The sequence below is a fragment of the Motacilla alba genome, chromosome 2, assembly GCF_015832195.1.
Source record: "Motacilla alba alba isolate MOTALB_02 chromosome 2, Motacilla_alba_V1.0_pri, whole genome shotgun sequence".
Lineage (NCBI taxonomy): Eukaryota > Metazoa > Chordata > Aves > Passeriformes > Motacillidae > Motacilla > Motacilla alba.
In genome coordinates, this window is record NC_052017.1 from 44,767,186 (window position 1) to 44,791,832 (window position 24,647).

Here is a 24,647-nt window from a genome sequence, read left to right on the forward strand (position 1 = left end):
CTCTCGCGTTGACATTGCTGTGGCTTCCTTGGCATTTGAAATTCTGAGAGCGGTAGGACATGAAAATATCAAGACTCCCAAGTGAACAATTTTTGACCAGCCTTCTGAAATGTGCAGGTTGTGTACCCTGCTCAGCACCTCGGTCCTGCAGGAACACCTTCAGATGAGCTGAGCATTTGGGAATCTGAGCTGCAGCATATGCAGAATTTGGGCTGGCTCAGGAAGGGAGGGAAGCTGGTTCAGGGGCGGGGAGGGGGTGGTTTTTTTTAAAACCCCTGTAAGAATGAATTTTTGGTTACTACTTTGCTTTGCTGGCATTACATGATATAGCTCAAGTTTTTGATAGTTTGAAAGTGTAAATTAAATAAATAGTAGAGTTACTTCACAATATAAAGTGTCTCACTATTTCAAGCAAGTTAGAAATGCTCATTTAACTTTTGGACGAGGTGGCTGCCTTGGCTGTTCATCTTAAGGGGTCACCTCATGCTTGTGACTGGCACTAGAAAATACCTTTTTATCAAGACAGACAATATTGTTCACCTCAAGAAACCAGTACCAATACCTCTGTGATCACAGAGGCTGTGTGTGTGGCATGCAAGGATGTTACCCAGGTTTCTCCTCGAAGCCTTTTGTGTGCCCCTCCTTTGCCTTGCACTGCACAGCTTAAGCTACAAGGGTGGAGTGTTCTCAGCTGCCAATGCTCCTGGCTGCAGTTCTTTGAGAACAGGTGTGATGATGACCCTGGCAGTTTGTCGTACCCCCAGTAAAAGCTGATACCCTAGAAAAGGTCCTCTAGAGCTTGCAGATCCCACAGTGTGTGTAGAGTTAAATTATTCTCTGCATGTGCTGTGGTTGATGTTTGTCAGTGTCAGCGCACCCACCCAGCACAGGTGCCTGTGACAGCTGCTGCTACACCCCTGCTCTCGGACAGCCCAGTTACCCAGAGTATGTGGACGCAAGCAAACAGCCCCAGGTAAACAGCCTTCACCTTGTGTCTTACAGGAATTGTTTTCTTGCTATCTTTCAGCTGGAGTTACTAGAAAGAGGGAAGAGTGAAGTGCTGCTATTATTTGGTGTAGTGTTTTACAGTAAGAGTCGAATTGCCAAGTGTGGCTGAGAGGAACAAAGCTGAATTCCTTGTGTGAGCCCTCTCCCTCTGCAGCAGAAGGGGAAGCAGGCTGGTGTGGCTCCCTTCAGCATCTTGAGCCAGGAGCCTCTGCAGCAAAGCCTGCTCTGATCTCCTGTTGGCAAACTGCTGCCTGCAGTGCATGTGCCTGGAGTGCTGCTCCCACAGAGCTGGTGACAGCTGCACGGTGCACACGTGCAGTCTGCGGCTGAGCCGGCAGTCTCAGAACCACTTTGCCCCCTTGCAGTCACACAGGTGCTGCCTCAAGGGAAGCCACTCACACACAGGATTCGTCTTGCACAGCAGTTGAACACTGAGGGACACCTGAAAAGGGCTTTGAACCAGCTGAGAGCTTGTGGGCAAAGCTCTCAAAAAACAAAAAAATCTTTCCCTGTCCCTTAGCGCTGAGAGGAGCTGAGGGTGCTCACCTTTTGTGGATCCCAGAGATATGAGGGGCTGGCAGGCCTGGCACCATGTGGCGTTGCCTCACATCTGGCTAGACCTGCCCTATGCTAAGGACCCTGCCAAAGCAAAGCAGGGGCAGACTGGTGCCTTGGAGGACAGCAGCAGGAAACCTCCAGGCTATGAAGGGTAACTATGCCAGAGTGGAATCAAAGAGGTAAATTATTGTTGTCTCCCTACACTGAATTGGTTGTGCAAGTCCAGGACTATTTCTTAACACACAAATATATTTTGTGATCTGAAATAATTTGACACAGAATGAATTAAAAGTTTACTTTAATTTTGAACCATTTTATAACTGCATTTTTCTCATGAAGCATCTGTATCACAGCAGGCTACAATAACTTTGGGATAAAAGGCAACTGGTAAACTGTCCAATACAAGGTTCCAAATAAACAGTTTTTACTGGCCCCTACCCAGACATATCCCAGATAAAGTTTTTGATCAAAAACATGAAATAGATCCACCTGCTTATTTTAAGCATATTAAAAAGGAAACTAATTGGACCATTTCTATTTGTCTAGTTTTTTATACAAAAAGGCTACACAATGTTACACTTTATTCAGAATACAGTTAGAGCGATTATGAATTAGTGTTCTACACCTTTACTCAATCCTTAAAAATTAGAAACTGCTGTAGCATATTCACTATAACTTAATACTACGAGAGACTTTAAAAAAAACTAACAACAATTACTGCAAAAAGAAAGGCTACTTCCAAAGCAAGCAAGGTCAGTACCATTACAGAGATTTAAAAAAAATAATAAATTTTTAACAAGCAAGGCTAGGGTTTGATAAATTCCATCTTGCAATTCATTCTTGTGCATTCTTCGTTTCTTGAATCACTCCCAAAATCCATTTGTATTATTACTCCTCGACCAAAAAGGACCAGAACAAAAAGTTTACTTCAATTGTTCCCATAGGAAACTCAGCTTGGTTAGTGTGTCAGGCACTTTCTGAGATACTAGCCCACCCCTCGAGCCCTCTCAGCAACTCTACAGGCCAATCAATGCAAGTTCACTCAGATGATACAGCTGCAAAGAGAAAAAACACAGGTGTCAGCACTCCTGACTTGTAAAGAGCTGTTGTAACACATCAAGACTGCATGAAGCCAGTGCACAAGGCGTTACAGTTAATTACTTCCACACTTCACGGCAGAAGTCAGTTTGGAGTGTGCTCATTGTGTGTTTCCAGAGCATTTATTCATTATTGTGGCACACCAGGACCCAGTCGAGCCAATCCCTCCCTGCCAACCAAGTCCTCGGTCCAGTCAGCCGTTTTTCTCTTTTTGTTTTGTTTTTAAATTCAAGGTTGGAGCTTCTTACCTAAAGGATGATTTACAGGTCAGTATCGAACCAGGCCAACTGATTACTGTCACCTGGAGGCAGCCCATCCATAAGGTCCTGGGCATGGCCAAGATCTGGCAGACCATCAACTGGGTAGTCAGCACCAGGGTGGTGGCCACCCATTTCATGTTCCATCATAGGGTCCATACCCAAGGCATCCTGACCGTATCCGCCAGAGTGGAAAGAACGGTAGCTAGGATCTAAGAAAGTTAAAGGTGGCAGAGGGAAAAAAAGCATAATGTTAACAGATGTTAGATGCATCAGAAGCTGCAAGTATCAGTGTGTGAGGAGACCGTGTAGCCATCTAATTGTTTTCTAGTTCAGCCAAGTTCAACACAATCTGGTGCCTGCCCTTAACAGCTATTCCATTGTTCGGAAAAGCCTTCCAGTAGGATTCTGCAGACAAAGCACACTGCAGTCAGAAGCACGAGCAGATTCCAGCCAAGCCATTAGTCTGCACAATCAACAGTACTAAAATTCAACAATACTGCAGCAAAACCAGGCTCCAAGACTGTAGACTTGCTTCTGAAAGACTAGTCAAAAATAGCTCAGAATCCTTAGGGATAGGCTTGTGTTCAAATCTATAGACACTCACAGACTAACGCATTCAATACCAGCTTTGTTGTTTTAAAGAAAAACTGCACTATTGGAATTGTCAAGTCCATTTGTAAGGAATGGAAAAGATTTCTGGAAACAACAGCTCAGCAGGAGGTGTTCCCACAGGACTCAAACAAGAGACACTGGTTTTGCATGTTCATACGGCTCCCATTTCAGTGCTGCCAGTGGTGCTGCAGAAACGGGTTATTTGAACTGGCAGTTCCCCATCTGCCTGTCAGTTTGCAATACCTTGCTGAAGAGTAAATTCACTCTTCACTCATTTGCAGTTCTCCTTTAAAACCTATGACTTGACTTCATCCAATTGAAAGTTTAGTCAAGGGGAACAGAAGACACGTACCATCTGGGCGGTATCCAAGAGGCTCTCCCTGGGCACCGATATCCAGTCCAAGATCCGCTGTCTATGTGTACACAAAGAATTACAAAACAGTTTTAACATCGGGTCTTTTAGCCAGCACCAGTAATTCTGAGTTTAAAAAGTTGTAAAGCTTGCCCCAAATCCCTTTGAACAACTCCTCTGCAGTGAGCGCTGCAGCACTGCTGTCAACATAAAATGTCTTTTTAGCTAAGTATTTGCGTCCAACATGTAATAGCCAGATTTAGGAATCCACGGATCACTGGAAGGAGGGTTCCTTGAGTGAAAAAGATGGGGTAGGTCTAGGAACACTCCTCAGGTACATCTGTCCAGATCCTGCATGTCAGATATTCCCAAGCCAGCAACAGAGCTTTTAAGAGTTCTGAAGGAACCTCTCCCATTTGTTAATTACAGAAGTAATTACCTGCCTGCAGAGCAACTGTCTAACTCCAGTCTCAAAGAGATATTCCATTTTAGCTTCTACCCCATCCATTCTTGTGGTAGATAGAGATTTTAGGAAAACAGAAAAGTAAGCACTGAAATCGTACAAATTAAAGGCTATTGGCCCTTGAGTAGCAGATACATACAAGACAAGCTAGGCTCCTGAATCTTAAGAATTTGTGGGAAGACAAACAGTGAGTGAAGCCTTCCCTGTATCCCATGCACACAGACTGACTTCAGTCTCAATTTACTGTGTAGTCCATTAAAAATGAAAAAATGCCATGTGTGATAATGAGCCTGCAAACGTATTCAAGTCTGAAATCTCAGTTCTCAGTACAAGCTGAATTCCCAGCCCAAGATTACTAATCCTGCATTGTTGGCTTGATAGAAGCCTCACAGGATATGTTTTATATTTATGCTCCCCTCATATCACTCATGTTTCTATTTTTGCATCCAGAGTTCATCAGGTTTTGACAAGCAACACAGAAAAGTACCATGTTCTCGTATACAGCCAGCTTTGCACACTAGCAAGCATAACAAGCATTACACACTTCAGCAGCAGCAGCACAGAACAGACTCTTCTGTCTGCCAGGGAAAAAGCAGCTTGAAGGCTGCTTACTGCAAGTTCACTGCACCTGAACATAGAGAACAAGTAAAGAAGGTACAGCCACCACACAGCTGTGTAAAGCTGGGCGTGTATCACTGATGGCATCTACACTTCACTGGTGGAAGGAGGGAGAACACAGAAGTGAGCTCTCCCTGGGGAACTGTTAACACAGATCACAGAACTCACCTCGTTCCAAGCCATTGGCTCGGTCCGGAACAGGGAGCTTGTCAACTCAACAGAAAGTCTCTTCTTGTAGTCCTGTGGTTTGTCCTCAGACATTCTGAACAGCACTGCAGCTGCATAGGTTGCTGCCAAAAGGAAGAGTGATTTTAGCAGAGGTCAAGACTTCTATCAACTCTTGTAACACAAGTATGAAACCAGCCATAAGTTCACTTACCGACACCCTCATTCCTAGAATGAAGCAGTTCTGTTAAAGGAGCAGTCGCACCTTCGGCTTCGATTGCTTCAGCTGCCTCCTTGTCTTGAGCCAGTTCACAAAGTACACCAGCAGCTACTCTCTGGATATTCTCAATGGGAGAGTACAACAACTGCAACCAAAACACAAGGGTTCTTTTAGCTCTTCCACTTGAAATGAGTTCTTCAGCACACTCTGACTTAGCAGCTCTATTGAGGAAGTCCAAGAGCTGTTTTATTTCTTTTCCTAATATGTATTACAGTGCTGTCTTGAGCTCTCACTTACCTGCACAAATAGTGGAATGGTATTTAGACCCCTGATTACAATTCGATTATGAACATCACGTGCAAGAATGTGCAGGGCTCCAGTGCAGCCCTCAACAATTTCTTCCATACGCACACCCTCCTGGTTAGGGAGAGAAAAGGCATTTTTAAATTTGAGATATTGTATACTCTCTTCTTAAGTGACTATGAAAAAGCCAAGCAGCAGTTCCAACTAATCATTTAAACTCATCCCCTGCATTTACCCCCTTCCCATAAGTGCTGGCCTTCCAACTTAACATCCCTGTTACAAGCCAACCCGGTGCACCCACCCAAATTCAGTGGCGAAGCATCCCAGTGGGATGCCTCAGTGGCTTTTATTATGAACTTCCCCTCTGATAACACCATCTTGTTTTCTACAACCTGGATTAGCCCAGCAGTTACGAAGCTGGAACAGCAGTTACCAGTAGCAAAGAGGTCCCTTCTTGCCTCTGCATGAATTAACTACACTCCTGTACTAGTAGATGCTGCTTCCATTTGCTGTGCTAAGCAAACCCCTCCTTTGTTAATATGTTGACAGGATAAAAAAAATCCAATTGAGACTGATCTTGTCACACTGACCTGGAAGCCAAAGAGATAACAATTATGGAGCCTGCACAACTTCTCAGTACTTTTACAGGTCTAAGCACCCTTGCAAATATGCAATAAACTGTGACAGCATTCTTAAACCCATTCTTCTGAGAAGGAGGAGCGACTTCTAGTTTCTTGGTAGACAATTACTTGCATTGCCAGAGCAGGCAGTACTAGAATTTCTGTGAGCTCTAACATTCAGAATTAAGTGCTCAAGAGGTTATTCAAATAAGAACCAAGGTTTGTTTTGGCATCCTGATTTAAGAAAAATCTCAGGTCTGCCAAGACACAGCTATCAGCACACAGATAAAAATGTGAACTAGAGCAAATGAGACAGCAGTTCTTTAGTCCAAGCACTACAGGGCGGAGGGGCACTGACAAATGAGGAGTTGGAGAGAACTTTGAGAGATGCAGTGTCGGGGAGGGCACTCACCACAAACTGCTGTTGTGTCCCGCCCATGGAAGTGCGTCGCTGGGTATCCTGGTGTGCTCTAACCAGCAACTGCACTAGCCTTGGAATAGCACCTTGCTCACGCAGCGGGGCGTGGTTTGCAGGACACAGAGCCAGGTTGCGGATCAAGCCAACAGTAGCCTGCAGGTAAGGAACAGGTGGGGAATAAAAGAGCAGGAGAGGTGGGCTTGCTGTTAGTGACTTCTTTTTTTAATCAGTTCATCTCAAATGTTTAAATCCCTAAGAGAAAACACTATGTTGCTCAACTGGAGCAACTTCTCCAGCAAACAAATTATATCCCCAACACCATGGAAACAAAGAATTTTTCACTTTTAAAGTTACATTTTAAAGAGCAACAGTTTTCAGTTTCAGCTCTGGCAGCTTTTAACTATCATTTACCTTGATCAAAGGCCAGTGTGAAGGTGGGTGCAACAGCTTTACCACCACTGGGAGTCCGTAATGGAGACGAACTGCGTTTTGAGCCATCTCAGCTTCTTGGTGTCTGCTGGTGAGGTGACGGAGCGCACAAATCGCAGGTTCCGTGATGTCTTCCCTGTCTCCAGCCCGGAGGACTGTGCGCACCAGAGCCTCGATGCCACCAACCTGGCACACCATCATCTTGTTCTTGTAATTGTTGCAGGTAAGGTTAGAAAGGATGCCAGCGGCACAAGTCACAACATTAATATCATCTGATCCTAAAAGCTGAACTAGAGTTCCTAGAAGGCCTTCCATGCCCTCCTGCAGAAAAAGAGGGAAGAAAAAGTTAAGTCTTCTTTTTCACTATGTTGACTTTTGCTCTTGATCCCTCAAAAAAGCCCTTTACCTGCTTTGTTGCAGCATCTGACAGATTTCTCAGAGTCCAGAGACAGTTCTGGACAAGACGCTGACTTGGATCTGTGAGGTGGAGCCCCAAAGCTTGCATCCCACCTGGAAGATGATACAGATTTGACACCATTACTCAGAGTTTACACCATACTCTGATGCTCACCTTGTGAGCAGTGAGGTCCTTCTCTTCCTTGACATTTAAGTGCAAAATCTCACAAGCTTTGGATCCTTCTTGTCAACATCACAATACGGCTGGGGCCCTAGCCCTTCTTCACACAGGAAAATAACAACCCCCTGAAATTCCCTGTGTGACACTGGGCCTTTTAAATGTGTGCATATTCTCATGGATGCTTCCTGACAACACTCAGGCACTAACACCACCCAGCTAACAGCACAGTGGAGTTACTAAAAACAGCCACCCTTTTATACTTCTGTACCTTAAAGGGCTCCAAACCTGGTTATGGACTTAAGGACCAACCCAAGTTCCTTTTTTGATGCTGGCAGTTTCTGTTCTTGGTGGAATGAACTGAGCCCAAAGCACTATGTAGATTTTTAAGTTGGAATGAGTACAATGTACTTACCAGCCTCAACAATAGCAGGTTTGTTGCTGGAGCAGACTGACAACACCTTCAGCACCCTACTTGTGGTCCACAATAGTTTCTCATAAGTATAGGTCCTCATTATGTTTACTAAAGCCTGGGGTCCGCCACTTGCCAGAATAATCAGCTGAAAGACAGCAAAAATAATATTTGTCTGTCACTTCCTACACATCTCAGCAGGTAGTAAACATTGCTAGCTTACACCCCTTGTGGTTACAGTTCCCTAAAAAAACATTCCCATCTGCTTATGTAGACCATAAGTTTTATAGTCTCACTATAAGCACAGCAGCATTTCTGCAAGATCATTCCTGTATCCCTCCCCTCTTGCAAGGTCAGGAATGACTGGCAAAAGCCAGCGGCATGTGGCTGAAGATTCAGAGTCAGGAGGTCAGTACACAAGAACTGTCAGGCCACTCATCACCAGCTTGCTCATTTTAACTACTTCAGCACCAGAGGCACCTACCTTACTTTCTTGATTGCCATATGCTAAAATCTGAAGGCAGTCTGTTGTGATGGCCAAGAATTTGACGTTTGTCTTGTTGAGCAAGGCCACCATTTTCTGCAGCCCACCAGCGAGACGGACAGCCATCTTGGCTCCTTCCTGATGTAACAGGAGATTGTGAAGAGTTGTAATGGCATAGAACAGCACAGAGTCCACTGGGGACCTGAAAAGGGAAAATCCTCATGAGTGCCTGCTCCTAGCAGACCCAACTGCAAAACACAAGTACTGCCTCAGTAGTGCACATACCCCAGCATTTTAACCAAAGCAGGGATGCCTCCTGATTTGAAGATTGCCAACAAGCCTTCACGGTGATGTGAGAGGTTGTGTAGTGTCCCTGCAGTACACCGGGCTGTCTCCACATCATTTGTGTTTTGCATGGTACGTACGATGGCAGACACCATCTGAGGAGATCTCATAATGGCGTGGCGAGATGCTTCCTTTTTGGACAGCTGATGAACCATAACTGCAGCCTTGTTCACCACCACCTACCACAAGTGTTTGAATAAAGCTTTTAGTCTTATGGTCATTGAAGGTGCCCCCAAAAGCAAGCTTTACCCAGGCAAAAAAAATACTTACCTGGTCCTCATCATTCAACAGTTTGGTCAGTTCTGGGATTGCACGAGTTGCAAGTTCAGCATCATCTTGGTAGTTTATCAAATTAACAACAGCATGTTTTAACATCTGGGATGGCTCAGCCAGGCGTTGCACGTTAGTTGGATGAGCTGCATCAAACTGCGTGGATGGGATCTGCATTCCTTCATCCAGGGTTTCAGGGAACATAGCTGCACGCACCCTCTGAGCTCTAGTCATTGCATACTGGCCATCAATATCTGAAAACAAGGCAAGTCACAATAATCTCAAACTAGGAATAAAAAGCTCATCATCCAGACTGGCAGTAATTGAGTAGTTAGGTTTCTGTATTATTAAACTGCTTGTCCAAGCAAACCGGTGTAACAGGACTTACCCGCAACTTGCTCCTGGGTGAAGGACTGAGAGAATCCCTGTTCCCACTCATACAGCACTTGTGTTGTGTCCACATCTTCTTCTTCAGGATTTCCCTTGCCACTCAAGGAGGGAGCAGTTGTTGTGGCACCAGAATGGATACCAGAGTCCAGATATGATTGCTGCTGCCAGTGACTGACTGCTGCTTTTCTGTCTGGCTCCATTGCCATATCCAGTTCCATCAAGTCAGCTGTAAGAAATCATTGGTGAACAATTAAGTTTAGTTCAACTGATCCAGCATGTATTAATCCTACAAGAAATGACAGAGATTTTAAATTAAAATAAGCTGTTATAAACAACTTCCTCAACCCAGCACTGCAAGTGAGCAGCAACTTTAAACTGAGACAAATGTTGGACCAAGGCAGACATGTAAACAGGCAGAGCAATCACTGCTATTGTGGCTGTCCTCACCTTACAACAAACTTGTCTGAAGGTTTGATTTCCAGTGTAAGGTATTAATTACTGTCATAGAGCAGATGTTATTCAACCTAAGTGACTTTGAAAAGTTAAAAAGAGAGGGATAAGGAGTCTTCTAGATTCTAGTAACAGAAATTGTAATGCATTATGTACCTTGAGTTGCCATGTTCCTTGTTATGCTCCCAGAACTCTTTCTTGCGCCCTTTCAGAGATCCTAAAAAAGAGCAAGGTTAGAACTTATTAAACACTAATCAGAGCTAGTAAGACAGGATTTCAGTGTTAGAACACTGGAATTGCAAACTAAGACTGGGCACATCTTGCCATTTCATTACTACAGTGAGTATACTCAAATGCTAATTAGCAAACCCCCATGGACAGATATGCAAAAGAACACAATGTATCACCCAGACTGCTTCTGTCAGGTTATGTGTAAGATATTCTCTCAGAGCTGCAAGAGAACAAGAACTGAAGACTGACCATGATAGAGCTATTTTTTCACTCCTCTATCTTTACATAAGATGAAGTCCAGACATTAAATTCCAGAGTTTGGAAATGCCACAAAGACAATGGCTAAATGTCACACTTCCTCATTTCCCTCAAAGAAAAACTACTTAGAAGATACTAGAAAATCTGTCCAATACCGGGCTACAACATGAATTTTCATGGGGAAAGCTGAAATGACGATGTAAGGCAAGTTGCACAAAGACTACCTAAAGAGTTATAACTGCACCTCCTCCATTATTCCCTCCCTGTGCCATAAGAATAAAGATTTCCTCCTACAAAAAACCCTCTTCCTTGAAGTTAAAACTAAAAATTGAACCAGCCTTATTAAAAAAAAAAAGCTGTCCTTCAGTTGAACACACCCACTGAGTCCCCAAACTCATTTTTATTGTTTGCACAGAACACCAAGATAACTGGGGGAAAGGAGGCTGAAATATGATCAAATGCCCTATATAAATTTTCACTATGAACCTCCATTCCATATCACCAAGCAGTTTGGAAGTATTTGCACCATAAATCTGTACCTGTCTCTTCACTAACCTAGAAAGAGAAATTCGAGGCCACAGCTCCACAACAGGTCACTTTTATTGCATTTGCTCCCCTTCCCCCCACAGTCCCACGCTGTTTCCAGCACAGACACAGAGCTGGTGACAGCCTATTCTGGGAGCCAGCCAAGCAGAGGCATTTGTAGTGGGAGCTTGTGCAGGGAGCAAAACCATCTCTTGCAGCAATCAGCTTTCACTGTGCTGTTAGGTGTTAGAGTGGTGCCGATCCAAACATTCCTGCACAATGAAGTAAAGGCAGTACACTAATCCCTGAAAGGACAGGTCTGCTGCTGCATTGGGAGAACAAAGTCCACCTGACTTTGCTGGATTTGTGTAAAGACATATTTCCCAGTTTAAGAGTGTCCTTCAGGAGCACCTTTCTGAAAATTAAACAGAGGGCAGGCCTGAAGTTTTAAAAGTCTCACCGGATAGGTAGGACAAAGTTACATTTCACCGACTCTGAGCCAGCTGCAAGGTACTCCAGCAGCTCCTGAGCAATCTTGTTGCTTGGCTGTACAAATGCCAGTGCTGTTTGTCCTGACTGCATTCCCACAACTTTTGGCAGCAACCCTTCCCTGGCTCTTTTAAAATGGGCAGTAGATCTGCATCTGCAGCAGATAAACAGCATTAAGCTGATATAAGACATTACACAACATACAATAAGCACCCTGCTGTGCGGCTGGAAACTCTAAACTGGTCCTTCTCCACAGCCTGGATGAGACTGGCCAACTCAGAGCCTGCTCTTGACAATGGGCATGGAGGATGTGCTGAAAATACAGACACTTTTCCCAGGCTCTTACCCATGGATTCTTCCCAACATGCTGTAAGGAGTTTGAGAGTAGTAGTGGCAAGGGGAAAGAAAAACTTAAGTCTCCCTGTCAGTTCACCATTGATTAAACAATTCTAATGAGTAGCGAAGTTGAGAAAAGTGCCTATACAAAAGCTTGAGAGCTCTTTGCAGGTCTTCTGCATTACTACTTTTTGAGTTCCATTAACACCTTCCAAACAAAAAGGGAATAGCAGTAACAGTAAAATTTGTATCTTTGCTCCCTGTCGACCTCACTCTAGGTCAGATGTGACACTTCCAATAAAAAATTTGGCATGTTCTAGCTGCTATATGAAATGTTCAATACACTTAACACAAAAAAAAGATTTTTACCAAAAGCTTTCCCATCTCCTCCCATCAGGACTATGCTAAAAAATGGATCACCAAACTGGTTTTGAAGTTGACTGTTTCATCTACCACTATGTTAAGAGTAGTGACTATGCTTTGAGACATTTACTACCACTTTTTACTACCACAGATTTCCATACACAATAAGGGGCGTGGGAAGAACATTTATAATTTTCTCCACTGCTGAATTCTGCATCAATGAAGGCAACTGGCCTATAACACCTGCACTCTGAAACTGCTGTTTCAAATTCAGCAGCCTGAAGAGATCAGAAGGCAGCTCTACCATTAGGTAAAATCCAGCAGACCAGAGTAGCCGCTGAACAGCAGCACTGTTCCAAAACAACACTGAAGAACATCTGCAAAATAGCAATGAAGAAAACAAAGTGCTCAGAAAGGCACTACCAGTCAGACATTCAGTCTTTGGAATGCTGACCCTAGATCAGCCTACTAGCTGCATCTGCAAGTTCCAACATCCTGATCAGCATTTCACACACCTGTCGCCCCCAGCAATTCCCAGTAGCTTTTTTTTCTTATTATTTAGATGGGGAATTGGGTTTAATACCTAAAGTTCAAAACGGCCAAAAGAAGTAGCCAGGGCTTGGTTCAGGTTTTCTGCATTTAAACATTATCATCTTTTCCTTCAAATCCTTTTTTAATTTTACAAAGGGGTAAATTGAGTCCAGGCAAGCAGCTCACTTCATCTTCCTGTTTGTCACTCTCAAGGTTAACCAACAGATTTACAAAGGGAGCAACACCACCAGGCTCGCTACAAACACTCATGCTGCTCGTTTTCTTGACAAAATGGATCAGTAGGTCAGCCAAGCACATCTCAACCATCAGGAAGAGACAGAAGGCCAGTATACTTTACAAACAAACTTCAGCATAGCTGCAAGCTTTGCAATTTTGAAGGCTAGCGGGCACTCTGAAGTGAGAATTCTGATAAAAATTACGTTATACAGTTCACATGAATATACTGCTGGAGTTATGGGACTCTTCTCAAAAAGCTCTTCCTGCCCCACGAGACCATCCAGTTGCATAGCAAGCATCATCAGCTTTGTGTTTAAAAGAAGGCTGGCGTTTTTTAGACTATGTATTAAACTACACGTGAAGATCAATTCAAGACCCTGCACTAGGCTGTATTGCACGGCCTCTGCAAGCTTAGAAGGCACATGAGCTAATAATTTCGAACTACTACAGAAGACAATTCAATTCTCCTGATTCTCAAAAGGAATGAAAGAAGTATTAGGTATTATTTCTGACCATGCATTTTTATTAGATATTGATTTCTGATTCTGGAGAACAGTTAGGCATATGCCAGTGAAGTCAACAAGCCTACAGTAGTTCTGAAATCTGAACAATTCTCTTCTTTAGGACTGACTCAAATTACACCTGACTGATTTGAGAAGCAGTTCCATCCCCACCCCTGGCACTTTTTAAAGCAAGTCAAAGTCTGCAAGTCTGCCATAAATCCTTTGATTGAGAGCAGTATGTCACTAAAACTTGCACGAGAAACCCAGACTGATCCATCCAAACACCATGAATTGTTGCACACAAACACCCCTCCTGACCATATTACCCTGCTGTTTGCCTCTGTCTCACGTGGGACAGGCCAAGCAACTGCACCTTCAAACTACCCACCAGTTCTGAATGATACATTTGCTTACACAGAACAAGCTGACCATCTTTTGACAGGCACAGCAGTTAAAAATGTGTATCACCTACACAAGGTAAGAGAAGCATCTGTACTGAAAAACAGTTTTGCTCCAAGTACTCTGAAGCCATTGCAACCATTCCCAAGGTGTTACTGTAAGCATCCTTCAGGCCTGATTTTATAACTGGTCTTTGCTGCTTGCCAGTGGTGTTACCTGTTACCTGCTTTACAAAAATCCATAGCCAAATATACAGGCGACAGCAGTTCCACAGCTGGTAGCACCAGAGAGCACTCATTTCTATGACCCAAGTCCTCGTATTTCAGTTCTTAATGTAGCAGAAGCTTCCTAATTAACCTTAGTTTTCAAGCTGGGAATTTGAAAAATACATCTAATTAAGGAATTAAAAAACAAATCAAAACAAAACAACCCTTTTTAATCTTCCCGTGGAAGTTGTTAGCCCGTTTTCTAGAAAACAAAATGTGGGGGAGGAGGAATTACCCAAGCAAGACAATACTGACATGAGGAAAGAAGCTTTCATGGTATAAAGGCACTTTAGGCAGGAGGGGCTGAACTGTCTCTAAACAATTTTTTGGTCTAACCTAAGCCCCAGATAGAAACACACTTGCAACAGACAGACCTACTTCTATTGATCTTCGTCTTATGAAGACATGATCCAAACTGCTGTAAACTTCTAATTATTCCTTATCCAAATGTGGATAAAGTTCTCTCCTCCCATATCCACCCAGAGGTTCTAAAGAAAACAGAGTTTTTATCTGGCTGTTTTTATTGAGCTCTGGTAAAAATACCTTTGCAGATAATTTTGAAGGTACTTCATGTACCAGATGCTTCTGTAAGACTGGTAAGAATACCTGGAAGTACAGTTTTGGTGTTGTGTGTTTTAAGGAATGTTAGAAGTTTGTGGTAGGAATGACAGCTGAGGTTTACAAATTTTTGAAAAAGAAGAACAGAAAACACTTTATTTGAAAATAGGTACAGAATGTGCTTGAATTTTATTCTGAAGATTGTGTTTTTAAAAGATTTATTTTTCTTGTACAAAGATACCACAGAGGATTACAAACAACAGTTTTCCTTGAATGTTTTTCCATATCCAGTAAACAAATACTGAAGAGCATCCCCATATTCTGTCTCCAATAGTAGCATTTGCAGTCCTCAGCCACCTTGTCCCCTCTAAAAGAAAGGGCCACATACAGCGAGTGTAGATTACTTTGAAGTTAGTTACATGCAAGTATTAGAAGGCCCTGACTATTGGGAAATTAGTCACCCACCAATACTGACTTTTGCACACCAGTGCTTTAAGGACTTGAATGGACAAAAGCTACCATGAAACTCACTGCAAAGTGGCTTCTGAATAATGGTTACGGGCTGTAAATTATCACATTAAACAAAGCAATGCACTACTTGGATATTTTTAGAGAGAGAAAAATTAAGGTTTACCTTATTATCAGTACTAGGAACAGGAGTATAAAACTTCCTGTACTTTATATTAATGTCAGACTACCTTCTGCTTTTAACAGGGTGATTTTTAATACTATGTAAAAATGTCTTCAGGTGGCTTATGACAAAACACCTTAACCTAGTGGAAGAAACTTGGACAGTATGTAATATCAAAAGGAAACAAGTCAAACCATGCAGTCTTTTTCCTCTAACAAGGAAAAAAAACTATAGGCTTTCCTAGCTTTAAAACTTTTCTATTTTTTTTTTTTTGGGGGTTACATGGTAGAAACATTGATCTATAGCCTTCACTACTACTTCAGAAGAAATGCCACGGGAGGAGATGAAGCAGTATTGCTACATTTAAGTGTTGTGCCAAGACATAGCAACTTGAACTGTTTCAGAAGTTCCACTGAAAACTAAGAGCTACCAGGGATCGTGACCTGAATGCCACGGCACGTGCCCACACTGAAATCCATCTTACTGATCCTAGACTGCAACAGAACGAACTCATTTATTAACTGTACCTTGTGGCAAAACTGCTCTGGTGGTTCCTCCAAGCAACATTTGTTAGTTAGCATCATTCCCTCCAACCACTAAGCTATTCTTGCTTAGTGAAGTTCTTTTTCTCTTCTTTCCAGTGATAAACTCAGTATCCTGGGTAATCAATCCAGCTCAAATTTATCCAAGCAGGAATACTTCAGACAACACATTCTACTGATGCCTGCAGAAAGTTAGAATGTATTGCTGCTTGCAAGGCATCTTCTATTTTAGATTCAGCTAATCATATCATGATAAATTAGACTGAACCCAAACCATGCAATAGTGTTAAAATGGTCTTTAAATTCTCTCATTATTAAGATTGAAAGTCTCACGTTTGTTTTTCCTAACAAACTTCAGGAAATTAAGAAATCTGAGTATCTGCTTTACTGACCTCAATGGTTAAAAGGTTCCAATTTCTCAGCCTTCAGCATCCTTAGACATGCTGGAAGAGGCAACAAACTAGCTCAGATAATCCACAGATTTAAAGCGGGAGAGGGGTGCAAATCTGCCAGCACTCACTGCAAGTCACCTCTATTTCAGCCACTCTTCTTGGCTGCTTCATTTCCAATTCATTATTGCCTTTTTCCTTCAGGCATCCCAGACTGCTATTACATCAATTGTCCTGGCTTCCCAGCCTTTGTCTTCTGCCTTAGAAATGATCTAAAAATTCCTTTCTGTAACAAAGGCAGAAAAACCTCCCTACACGAGCTTTTGAAAGGGATTTTTTTTAATAAGAGTTCACTTCATGCCACACACAAAATAAGTGAAAATAGAGAGGCAACACATTATGTCAGCAATCTACGACCAAGAGTACAGAGTTTCTATTCACATGCCCATTGGCTAAACAACATGTAAATATTTCCTTCTTGCTAGACTTCTCCAAGTTGACTAAAACTGCTTGATGGAACTGAAATGCAGGCAGTCTGGTAGCCTTGACTAGACTTAAAGACTGGGTTAGCTGTATTTAAAGGCAGAACATGTTCCTCAAAAAATGTCTAGTGAAGGAAAGACTTGGGTTAAAAGTTCCAAAAAACTCAAGGCTTGGTTTGGTGTCAACACAGTCTTAAGCAAATGTGATAGAGGGAAAGGGGCCACAAGAACTTTACAACAGCTGTAAAGTTCCAGTCTGCCAGACCTCTCCTCTGGAGCATTACAGAGTGTTCTGGTATGACAGGACACTCACCTGTTTTACCTTTCCCTTCCTCCTAAGAGAGAAAGCAGGCTAGTAAAGCATCATGCATCCTACCTAGCTGCAAGGTTCAACAACTCCTAAGTTTCAAGTGCACTTGAGACTATAATGCAAGGGTAGCAAGAGCCACATTTTGTTTTGCTCACCTAAAGTACAGAGAGCCACCCACAATGTGGGCAGGTTTAACCAACTGCTACAGAGCAACTTGGCACGGACCGGCAGTTCAGGTAACAAAAGGTATCAGAAGCGGAGGTCAGAGATTTCACTGGCAGATGGGTCTCTTGCAGCTGCAGCCCTGTCCGTGCTATGCTCTGAACAACTAACACAGCATGAAGGCACTAACAGCTTGTGCAATTCATCAGGGTCTTCACAAGGCACTAAGGTTTAAGTACCCTTTTAAAAACAACCCATTAGAATTCCCAGTAAAGCAAGAGCTTACAGTGGTCTGAGAGCCACCGCCAGCCAACACATACCTCAGATAACTAAGGTACAAAATGATGAGAACTTGGAAGGGAATTCAGAACAAGCACATCAGGAAAGTTACTAAAAAAGAAATAAAAGTTCATCCTGGCACCAATCTGCACTATCATTCCAGAAGATGAACTTTGAAACTGTAGAACCTGCTAGGAAGCCTCTCCAAACATGAAGCTGGCAATATCATATAAACATTTTCCTTTTGAAAGAAAGGAGATGCACAGTACTTCACTCTTTAGGACAGACATTCTAGAGAAAGTTTGGTAGAATTTCAGACTGATGAGACACACAGGTATGTCTAAATGGACTTGGCAGAAGTTACCTACCACCATAATTTCTTATCAGCAGTCCCCTTCATAATTTTGCTTGATGCTGGCCAGACGCACAAGGCTGGGCATCCTGTGCAACGTAAAGAAAGCACCTCTTCACACAGTCACATACTCTGAATTAAAGTCATACTGCAGGAGCTGCAGTTTCACAGCACTGGATTTTGTCACTTCGGAAATTGGGTGTTTGGATCCACAGCACAGTTATTTCGCCCTTTACCTAAGGAACATTCAGGAGATACAAGAGGTCTGTCAACCCAACCCTTTACATTCAAAATCACGGGCAACTATACCAGGAGCTTCTAACAGGATCTGCAAACAAAACACTCTCTGTCCTAGGTATTTATTTGTCCTTTCTAGAAACTTCTGGATGCTTCTAAGCGCTATAAGCAGCAGCTGCATTCAAGTTGACAAATCATCAGGTCATGTTTGAAGTTATGATTTAAGAGAGCCTTTCACCAGCAAGTATAACACAGCACTAGCAAAAACTTTCACTTTATTGGTTGGCAAAATAGACCTCAAGCACCTAAGTACCTTCCTGCCTGTCCAAGACAGAAGCCGATCATAATCTTAAATGTTATGATGTGAAAACTGATTCAGATACAACTCTGGCGTTACACATCCAACTTGAGAACAAAGTAATTAACTTCCTCACATAACGTACATATCAATCCCCTGACAGCAGTTTGTAGCTCAGTATTAGAGGACTGGTATGACAGTTTCAAGTTTATGAACTTGCATTAAGTCATAACAAGATTATCAACACAAATACTCTCATGTCTTAATTATTTTGACCAACTAAGTACCAGCACCACAAACAACCTCAATATAACCTCAATATTAACCACAAAACAGTTACTAATCACTTCTGTTCAGCAATGGATTTGGGATCTCTGGGTCACTAGCACACACTTCCCACTAGGGCTTTGCGCAGCATTTCACTAAGTTTGAGTATCCTCGTGGCTGGTCAAAACATTGAGAGGAGTTTTATTATCACAGCTTAGAGAGCTCCCACCTTTATTTGCAAGACACAGATATGTACGTTATGCATACTCCCTTCTTCCTCCGTTAGGGATGAGCCAGTGTTTCTATCCAAGGTTTAGTCTGCCAGCAGGACTCAAGTAATAAATATGCAGTGGTTTACAGCTTTTGGTCCATGTACCCGTACTTATCACTGAGTAAGGTGGCTGTAGTAGAGAGCTGGCAGTAGATAGGATCAAAATTCATTCTTTAGTCTTACCTAGTCACATTAAAAAAAAAAAAAAAAGTTGCCATTGTGATCATTTAGAGGCAACGTATGATAATTCAGACAAGTATTATACCACATTTCATTTAACACTCAAAGTTCAGGAACAAAACCACTGCCAGCCCTCAAGTTTCCCTGCCCACGTGGTTTTGTGTATCAAAAAGACAATGGTTCTGCAGTCATTTAACACAATCATGTGCACCACTAACAACAGATACTGTTACAGAAAGACCTTTCCGGCCTGTTTGTGCCTAGCTTGAAACACTCACTCCCACACCAACACAGGAACAACTCAGGAAACCATCTCTCTTCCAAATGAGGAAGTATCTAGCCATAATCCAGTTTCTTCTTAGACTGCAACCACACAGTCAGCCCTGAACTTGGGCGTTAAACATTAATCTCTACAGTTTAAAAAAGAGCGATTAGTCATAATTACACTGACGAAGTACTTATGAATCTGAAAGTGGCTGTCTTTGCTTGTCTGTCAGAATAACTCTGTATTTACAATAAGCCACACCAACAATCCAAAAAGGACTGTTTAAACAATAAACATGCTAATGAAGTCTGACACTAAAAGATGTTTCTTCAGCTCTCTCTTAATTAAGGCAAACTGATAAGGGAGCTGCATTTAGCTGCACCTTTAGGATGTTAAGATTTCTGGCCACTGGAGGGCACCTGAATTGTTGCCAGGACAATACAGAACTACTTGCTACAGTTGCTGCAGAGTTGGCAAACTTCTCCAATTTATACAAGTCTATTTAGTGCAGTAAGTCAGCCCAGAAATGCTGGTTCCAGCAAACACACGTACAGTGCCCACGGTGCACTTGCCAACTCCAGCAAAATCCAGCTACCTCATACTGTTTTTTAAAAGCAGCAACACAGAATATGAGATTAACTCTTTCACCCTTCTACATCAGTCCTCAAACAAGGCTCCAAAATTAATTTAGTATTAAGTAACAGAGTAAGCACTCCACTTCTGCAATACCAATCCAGCCAATGTACATTGTTTCTCAAAGTCAGCTTGGAACAGGAACAAAAAGTTCTGTTGTAAAGTAACATGTGCACCGCAATTTCCCAAGGACACGAAAGCACAGGATGAATTTGCTTTCACATCAGAGTAAACAGACTCAGGAGGTCAGGCTGAGCTACAGGAATGTTTCACCTGCTCACCTCATCTACTGGGTATTCCACAAAAAAAATGCCAGAATTAGACTTCGTTCTCTCCCTTGCACTTGAAGTTACGCCTGTGAAAAAAGAAAAGCACAAAACTCCAAAAACTGAAACAACTTTTCTGGCTCCTTTGTTCTCGTGGGAGGCAGCACAGGCTACACAGTGCCAGTGCAGTTTAACACATTACCCTCCTGGGCTAAAGCCCGATCAGAGACTACAGTAAGTTTTACCTTGGAATCAAGTGCCAGAAATGGATATTGAAAGTTAACCACTGTCAGGCTGTCTTATGTTGGCAAGTCTAGCCAATTCAATCGGTGCTTAACTGGAAAATCAGAAATACTGCCCTTCCAGAAAAACAATTGTATCTAAAGAAACAAGAAGAATCACACACACAATACTTTCTGCCAAGTTTACCATTTCTAGGTTCCCACCCAGTCAGCCAGCAAGGCACTGGGTTCAGAGTTTGCAAGTGCACGTTCTGAGGACACAAGAGCGAGTCACAGCAGCCTGCACAGTTTCTCACAGGTTTTATCAGGCTTTGTGAAGTACGATGTTCAAGATAAGGTCAGTCCTGATTTTCCTGCCATGGTATGCAGGCTACCACAGTCACAGAACAAGTTTTGCTGCAGGCAGGCAACTGCATGATAACCGCAACCCCAGCATTACCAGTTTAACTATGAATTAAGGTAAGTGATTTTGATTACTGCTGTATTTGCACACTAGTCTGCCTACTAGACAATACTCTGCAGAAACATCCTAATCCGGGAGTTTCAGACAGCACATTCAGACTTCAGTTTCTGAGACAGAAGCCTCCAGCAGCCATATTTCCTGCTCCATTCTTTCCACTTCCCTTTCCACCCCTGAAAACACTGCAAAATCAGAACACCACTAGTACTCTTGCCTTAGCATCCCCAAAACCTCAAGTTTAACTCTTCGGCACACAGTATTTCAGGATGCTAATTCATATGTAGAGTCACTATAGACAGACAAATGTTTCAGAAAAAAAAATATGTCTGAAGGACAACCAGACTTCACAGCCAAGATCTGGTAAGCCACTTACTGACACACCACAGTCAGAGCAAAATGCTGGTGTCCAGAGTAGACATACACCATGCAAAGAGCCCACTCTATTTATAGCTTAGGCAAGAAAAAGGAAGCTTGAGTTGATAAGGCTAACACAGTTGATAACACAGCATTTGAAGAACTGGTATTGCCAATCAATCTTTACTTTGCATTAAATCCTTGCTCCTAGAAGGTTATCATGCATGGCATTGTCCTTTCCAACATGGTGTTTTTACTTATTTCTTCCCTAGACCTTATGAAATGACCAGCCAAATGTGATGATGATACAGACCAAAATGAACATTCTCCTGCATTTCAGTTTACACCTAAATAGAAAATATCTGAACGAAGAGATGAGCAACTGTAACATCTCTTCAGAACAATCAGACAGTGTAATTTTGAACTGAACAGCTGAATTTAGAGAGCCTCAAACTCTTGCCTGAATACCTAAGCAGCCTCATTTGCAACAGCACCAGCCATTAGACAAACGACACAGCAGTCACATACCTGCAGCTGTCAGCACCTTTTTATCAAAAGTGCAAGATCAACATTAGCTTCCTGGACTGTTAGGTACTGAAACTCACATTACAACTTGGGCCAATACACACCACTAAGTTTTGCCGCTTAGGCTTTTTTTTTTTTTTTTTTGAGCCTTGCAGTAGTACCTTTTTGTCATTCAGAAGCAAAATCATAACTTGGAAGTTGCTGATTGGTGTGTCTGAACTTAGAGCAAGAAAACACCGACACTCTTTCGTCTTCGTCTTTACTGTAGCCTCAGCACATAAAGATCCTGTTTTACTAAAACCCCTCCTTGATTTCCGTCCGTCGACCTCAGCATACCAGCCCAGCCTCTTTCCATTCACCACTTGCATACTTTGGGGGATGGGAGGACCACAGATGTCTGGAATATACAGAGTGTCAGAACAATGGCTGCTCCATGAGAAAGAGATCAAGAAGTAGCTGATTACAAAGATCAACACTGCTATTCCTAAAGTCACAAGTAAGTTGCCCGTGGTACCTTCACACACTCTGTCCTTTCTTTCCAGTTAGGATAATTTTCAAAGAAGGTTTTTGGAAAGAGACACAAAAAGAAACGGCCCAACGTCCTACATCGAGTTTTAACTAGGGAAAAATGCAAGGTTTTGCTAAACTCAAGAAAACTTGCTGCTCTAAGAGCAGCTAACCATGCACAATAGAGATGAACTAAGCTTTGTTTAAAAAAAACCCAAATAAACAGAAACAAACTAAACCAAACAACAAACCACAAGACAACACACCGGGAGACCCTGTTCCTAGAGAAGTGAGTGCCCTAGATAGTTCTGGGAGTAACCGCGAGTTGATCCCCGCACCTCAGGAACGCGGTACTTCGGGAGGCTGGAGCCGCCAGGGTCCCCCCAGCCGGCGCTTCACCTCGCAGCGTGGGAGCCCCCACACCGCCCGCAGCCCAACACCCCGGCAAGGTGGGTGTTAAAAAACTTAATTTGATCGCTCCCAGCTCCAGGGAAAGATTCATTTCGGCGACAACCAGAAGCAGCGGCAGCACAGCCTCTCCAGCAAATATGCAATGCCACTAAAAGCGAAACCCCACAAGGCAACAGATTAGTTATCACCCGCTGACTGCAGTGACCGTGATTAATTATATTCCGTACAAATAAATCCGTACCCTGCTCTCTTCCCCCTCCTATCGCCAAAGGGCATCTGCAGCCCACCGGCGAGTTAGTAGTCCCCTAAAAAGGGAGGGGAAAGAACCTCTAAAATAATAATAAAAAAAGAGTCATTAGAGTACTCCGGGCTCTGCTGCAAACGAGAGCAGAGCCGGGCGCGTGGACTCGCCTTCTCCCGCAGACCAGGGCAGCCACCCCCTCGCCCCAGGACGAGCTTCCCAAGAGACACCTCGGGAGCCACAGCTGCCGCTCCTGCAGGCACGCAGCTGTCCGGACCTCCCAAAAACAAGAGCCCTCTCTCTCTCTTCCTTTCCTGCCCCCCCCCCCACCTCTATCCCACCCCCGCTCCCCCCCCTCCCCCAGCCCCGTCCTTCCCGCCGGGCACACCCTGGACCCCCTCACGGCCGCGGGGGTGCCCGGCCCGGGTTTGCCCCAAGTTCCCGCCGGAGAAAGCAGCACTAACGTTTAAGGAAGGGAGAGTGCAGGGTTCCCCCGGGCTCCGGCGGCGGCGGCTGCTGCTGCTGCTGCCCGGGCGATCTCGGTCCGGTCCGTCTTTCCTTCCTTGCCCCCCCGCCTCCTCCTCAGTCACGGCGGTGCCCCCGCCGCTGGCTCCCGGGTGGCGACCGTACGGGGCGGCGGTGTTTGTGTCCCCCGAGCGCCGCCGCCGCCGCTGCTCCCAGCGCCGAACCAAGCGAGAGGCTTAAAATGGCGTCGCTCACAAGGAGGTTCTTATAGCGAGCGCCGGGCCCGGCTGTGTATCCTGCCGCCGCGGCCGGGCCCCGCGCGCGGCATTCCATAGGCGCCCGGCGCTCAGGGCAGGCAGAGGGAGGAGGAGAAATAGTGCCCGGCTCCCAGGGCGGAGGGAGACAGGGAGCGGGGAAGCGGCACGAGAGGGGGAAGGCCGGGCCAGGCGGCGCTGGGCAGGGCTGGGCTGGGCAGGGCTGGGCTGGCTGGGGCAGGGGGAGCGCGGCGGAGACACCTTATTCCGGAGATGGGAAGGAAGGATCAGAGTTCCCGGCTTGGGAACGAAGTTGCTGCTGCCCTGAGGGGTGTAGAGGCGTCGGGGGAGGGGATGCGACTGTGGGGATTAGCCCCCGGGGTTCCGCTTTGGGAAGGGAATGGGGGGGAGGCGTGAGGGGGCAAAAGGCGAGTGTGACTGTCTCTCTCCCCAACTCCCTCCCACCCCCCCACCCCCCCGTTTAATTTTGGAGTTTCGTTGCCTGGGGTTTTTAATTTTTTTTTTTTTTTTTTTTTTTTTTTTTTTTTTTTTTTTTTTTTTTTTTTTTTTTTTTTTTTTTTTTTTTTTTAATGCACGGCACCAACTGTAGCCAAACTCCGTCTTCCCAAACGCCCGCGTCGCCAGGACCGGGAGGCGCTCGGGCAGCTGCGGGAAATCGGCCCCGGCGCTGAGACGGGGCAGCCGCCGAGCCCGGCCCGGGCTCATCCCCGCGCCCGGGGCAGCCCGGGAAGGTGGCGGCGGGCCCCGCTCACGTCGGCGGAAACGCGCTCCCGCTCTGCCCTTGTAAATATTTGTCAGGAAGCAGTTGCCAAAGAAAGTATCTCGTTATGCAATTTTTTTTTTTTTTTTTTTTTTTAA

The 24,647-nt window shown here is 44.1% G+C and overlaps 2 protein-coding genes across 5 annotated transcripts in view; one reads left to right on the top strand and one right to left on the bottom strand.

Annotated features, from left to right (window-relative positions):
• The window catches only part of ULK4 (unc-51 like kinase 4), a 213,858-nt gene extending 211,302 nt beyond the window's left edge, over positions 1-2,556 (top strand). For all 3 annotated transcript variants that reach the window (XM_038126839.1, XM_038126840.1, XM_038126838.1), the window contains one exon: positions 1-2,556. In XM_038126839.1, the coding sequence (XP_037982767.1) occupies positions 1-85 (85 nt within the window). In that variant the 3' untranslated portion in view covers positions 86-2,556.
• On the bottom strand, positions 1,848-23,908 carry CTNNB1 (catenin beta 1). Of its 2 annotated transcripts, XM_038126841.1 has the most exons (16): positions 23,514-23,906; positions 10,206-10,266; positions 9,598-9,825; positions 9,210-9,463; positions 8,880-9,118; positions 8,595-8,796; positions 8,114-8,258; positions 7,531-7,634; positions 7,107-7,445; positions 6,690-6,848; positions 5,652-5,771; positions 5,349-5,499; positions 5,138-5,259; positions 3,889-3,949; positions 2,913-3,133; positions 1,848-2,621 (listed from the first exon to the last, which is right to left on the bottom strand). In XM_038126841.1, the coding sequence occupies exons 2-15, from the start codon at positions 10,216-10,218 to the stop codon at positions 2,925-2,927; spliced, it is 2,346 nt and encodes a 781-aa protein (XP_037982769.1). In that variant the 5' UTR covers positions 10,219-10,266; positions 23,514-23,906; the 3' UTR covers positions 1,848-2,621; positions 2,913-2,924. The 2 variants fall into 2 exon arrangements, with proteins under 2 accessions (XP_037982769.1, XP_037982770.1); XM_038126842.1 differs by lacking the exon at positions 2,913-3,133 and having other exon boundaries at positions 23,514-23,908.
• Between the last annotated feature and the right edge of the window lie 739 nt (positions 23,909-24,647).

Coding starts and splice junctions, on each gene's coding strand:
- CTNNB1 (XM_038126841.1), bottom strand. Junction 9,464..9,597: donor CACCCAGGAGCAAGTTGCGG/GTAAGTCCTGTT, acceptor CCTTGTTTTCAG/ATATTGATGGCCAGTATGCA. Junction 8,797..8,879: donor GCTTTGGTTAAAATGCTGGG/GTATGTGCACTA, acceptor TTCCCTTTTCAG/GTCCCCAGTGGACTCTGTGC.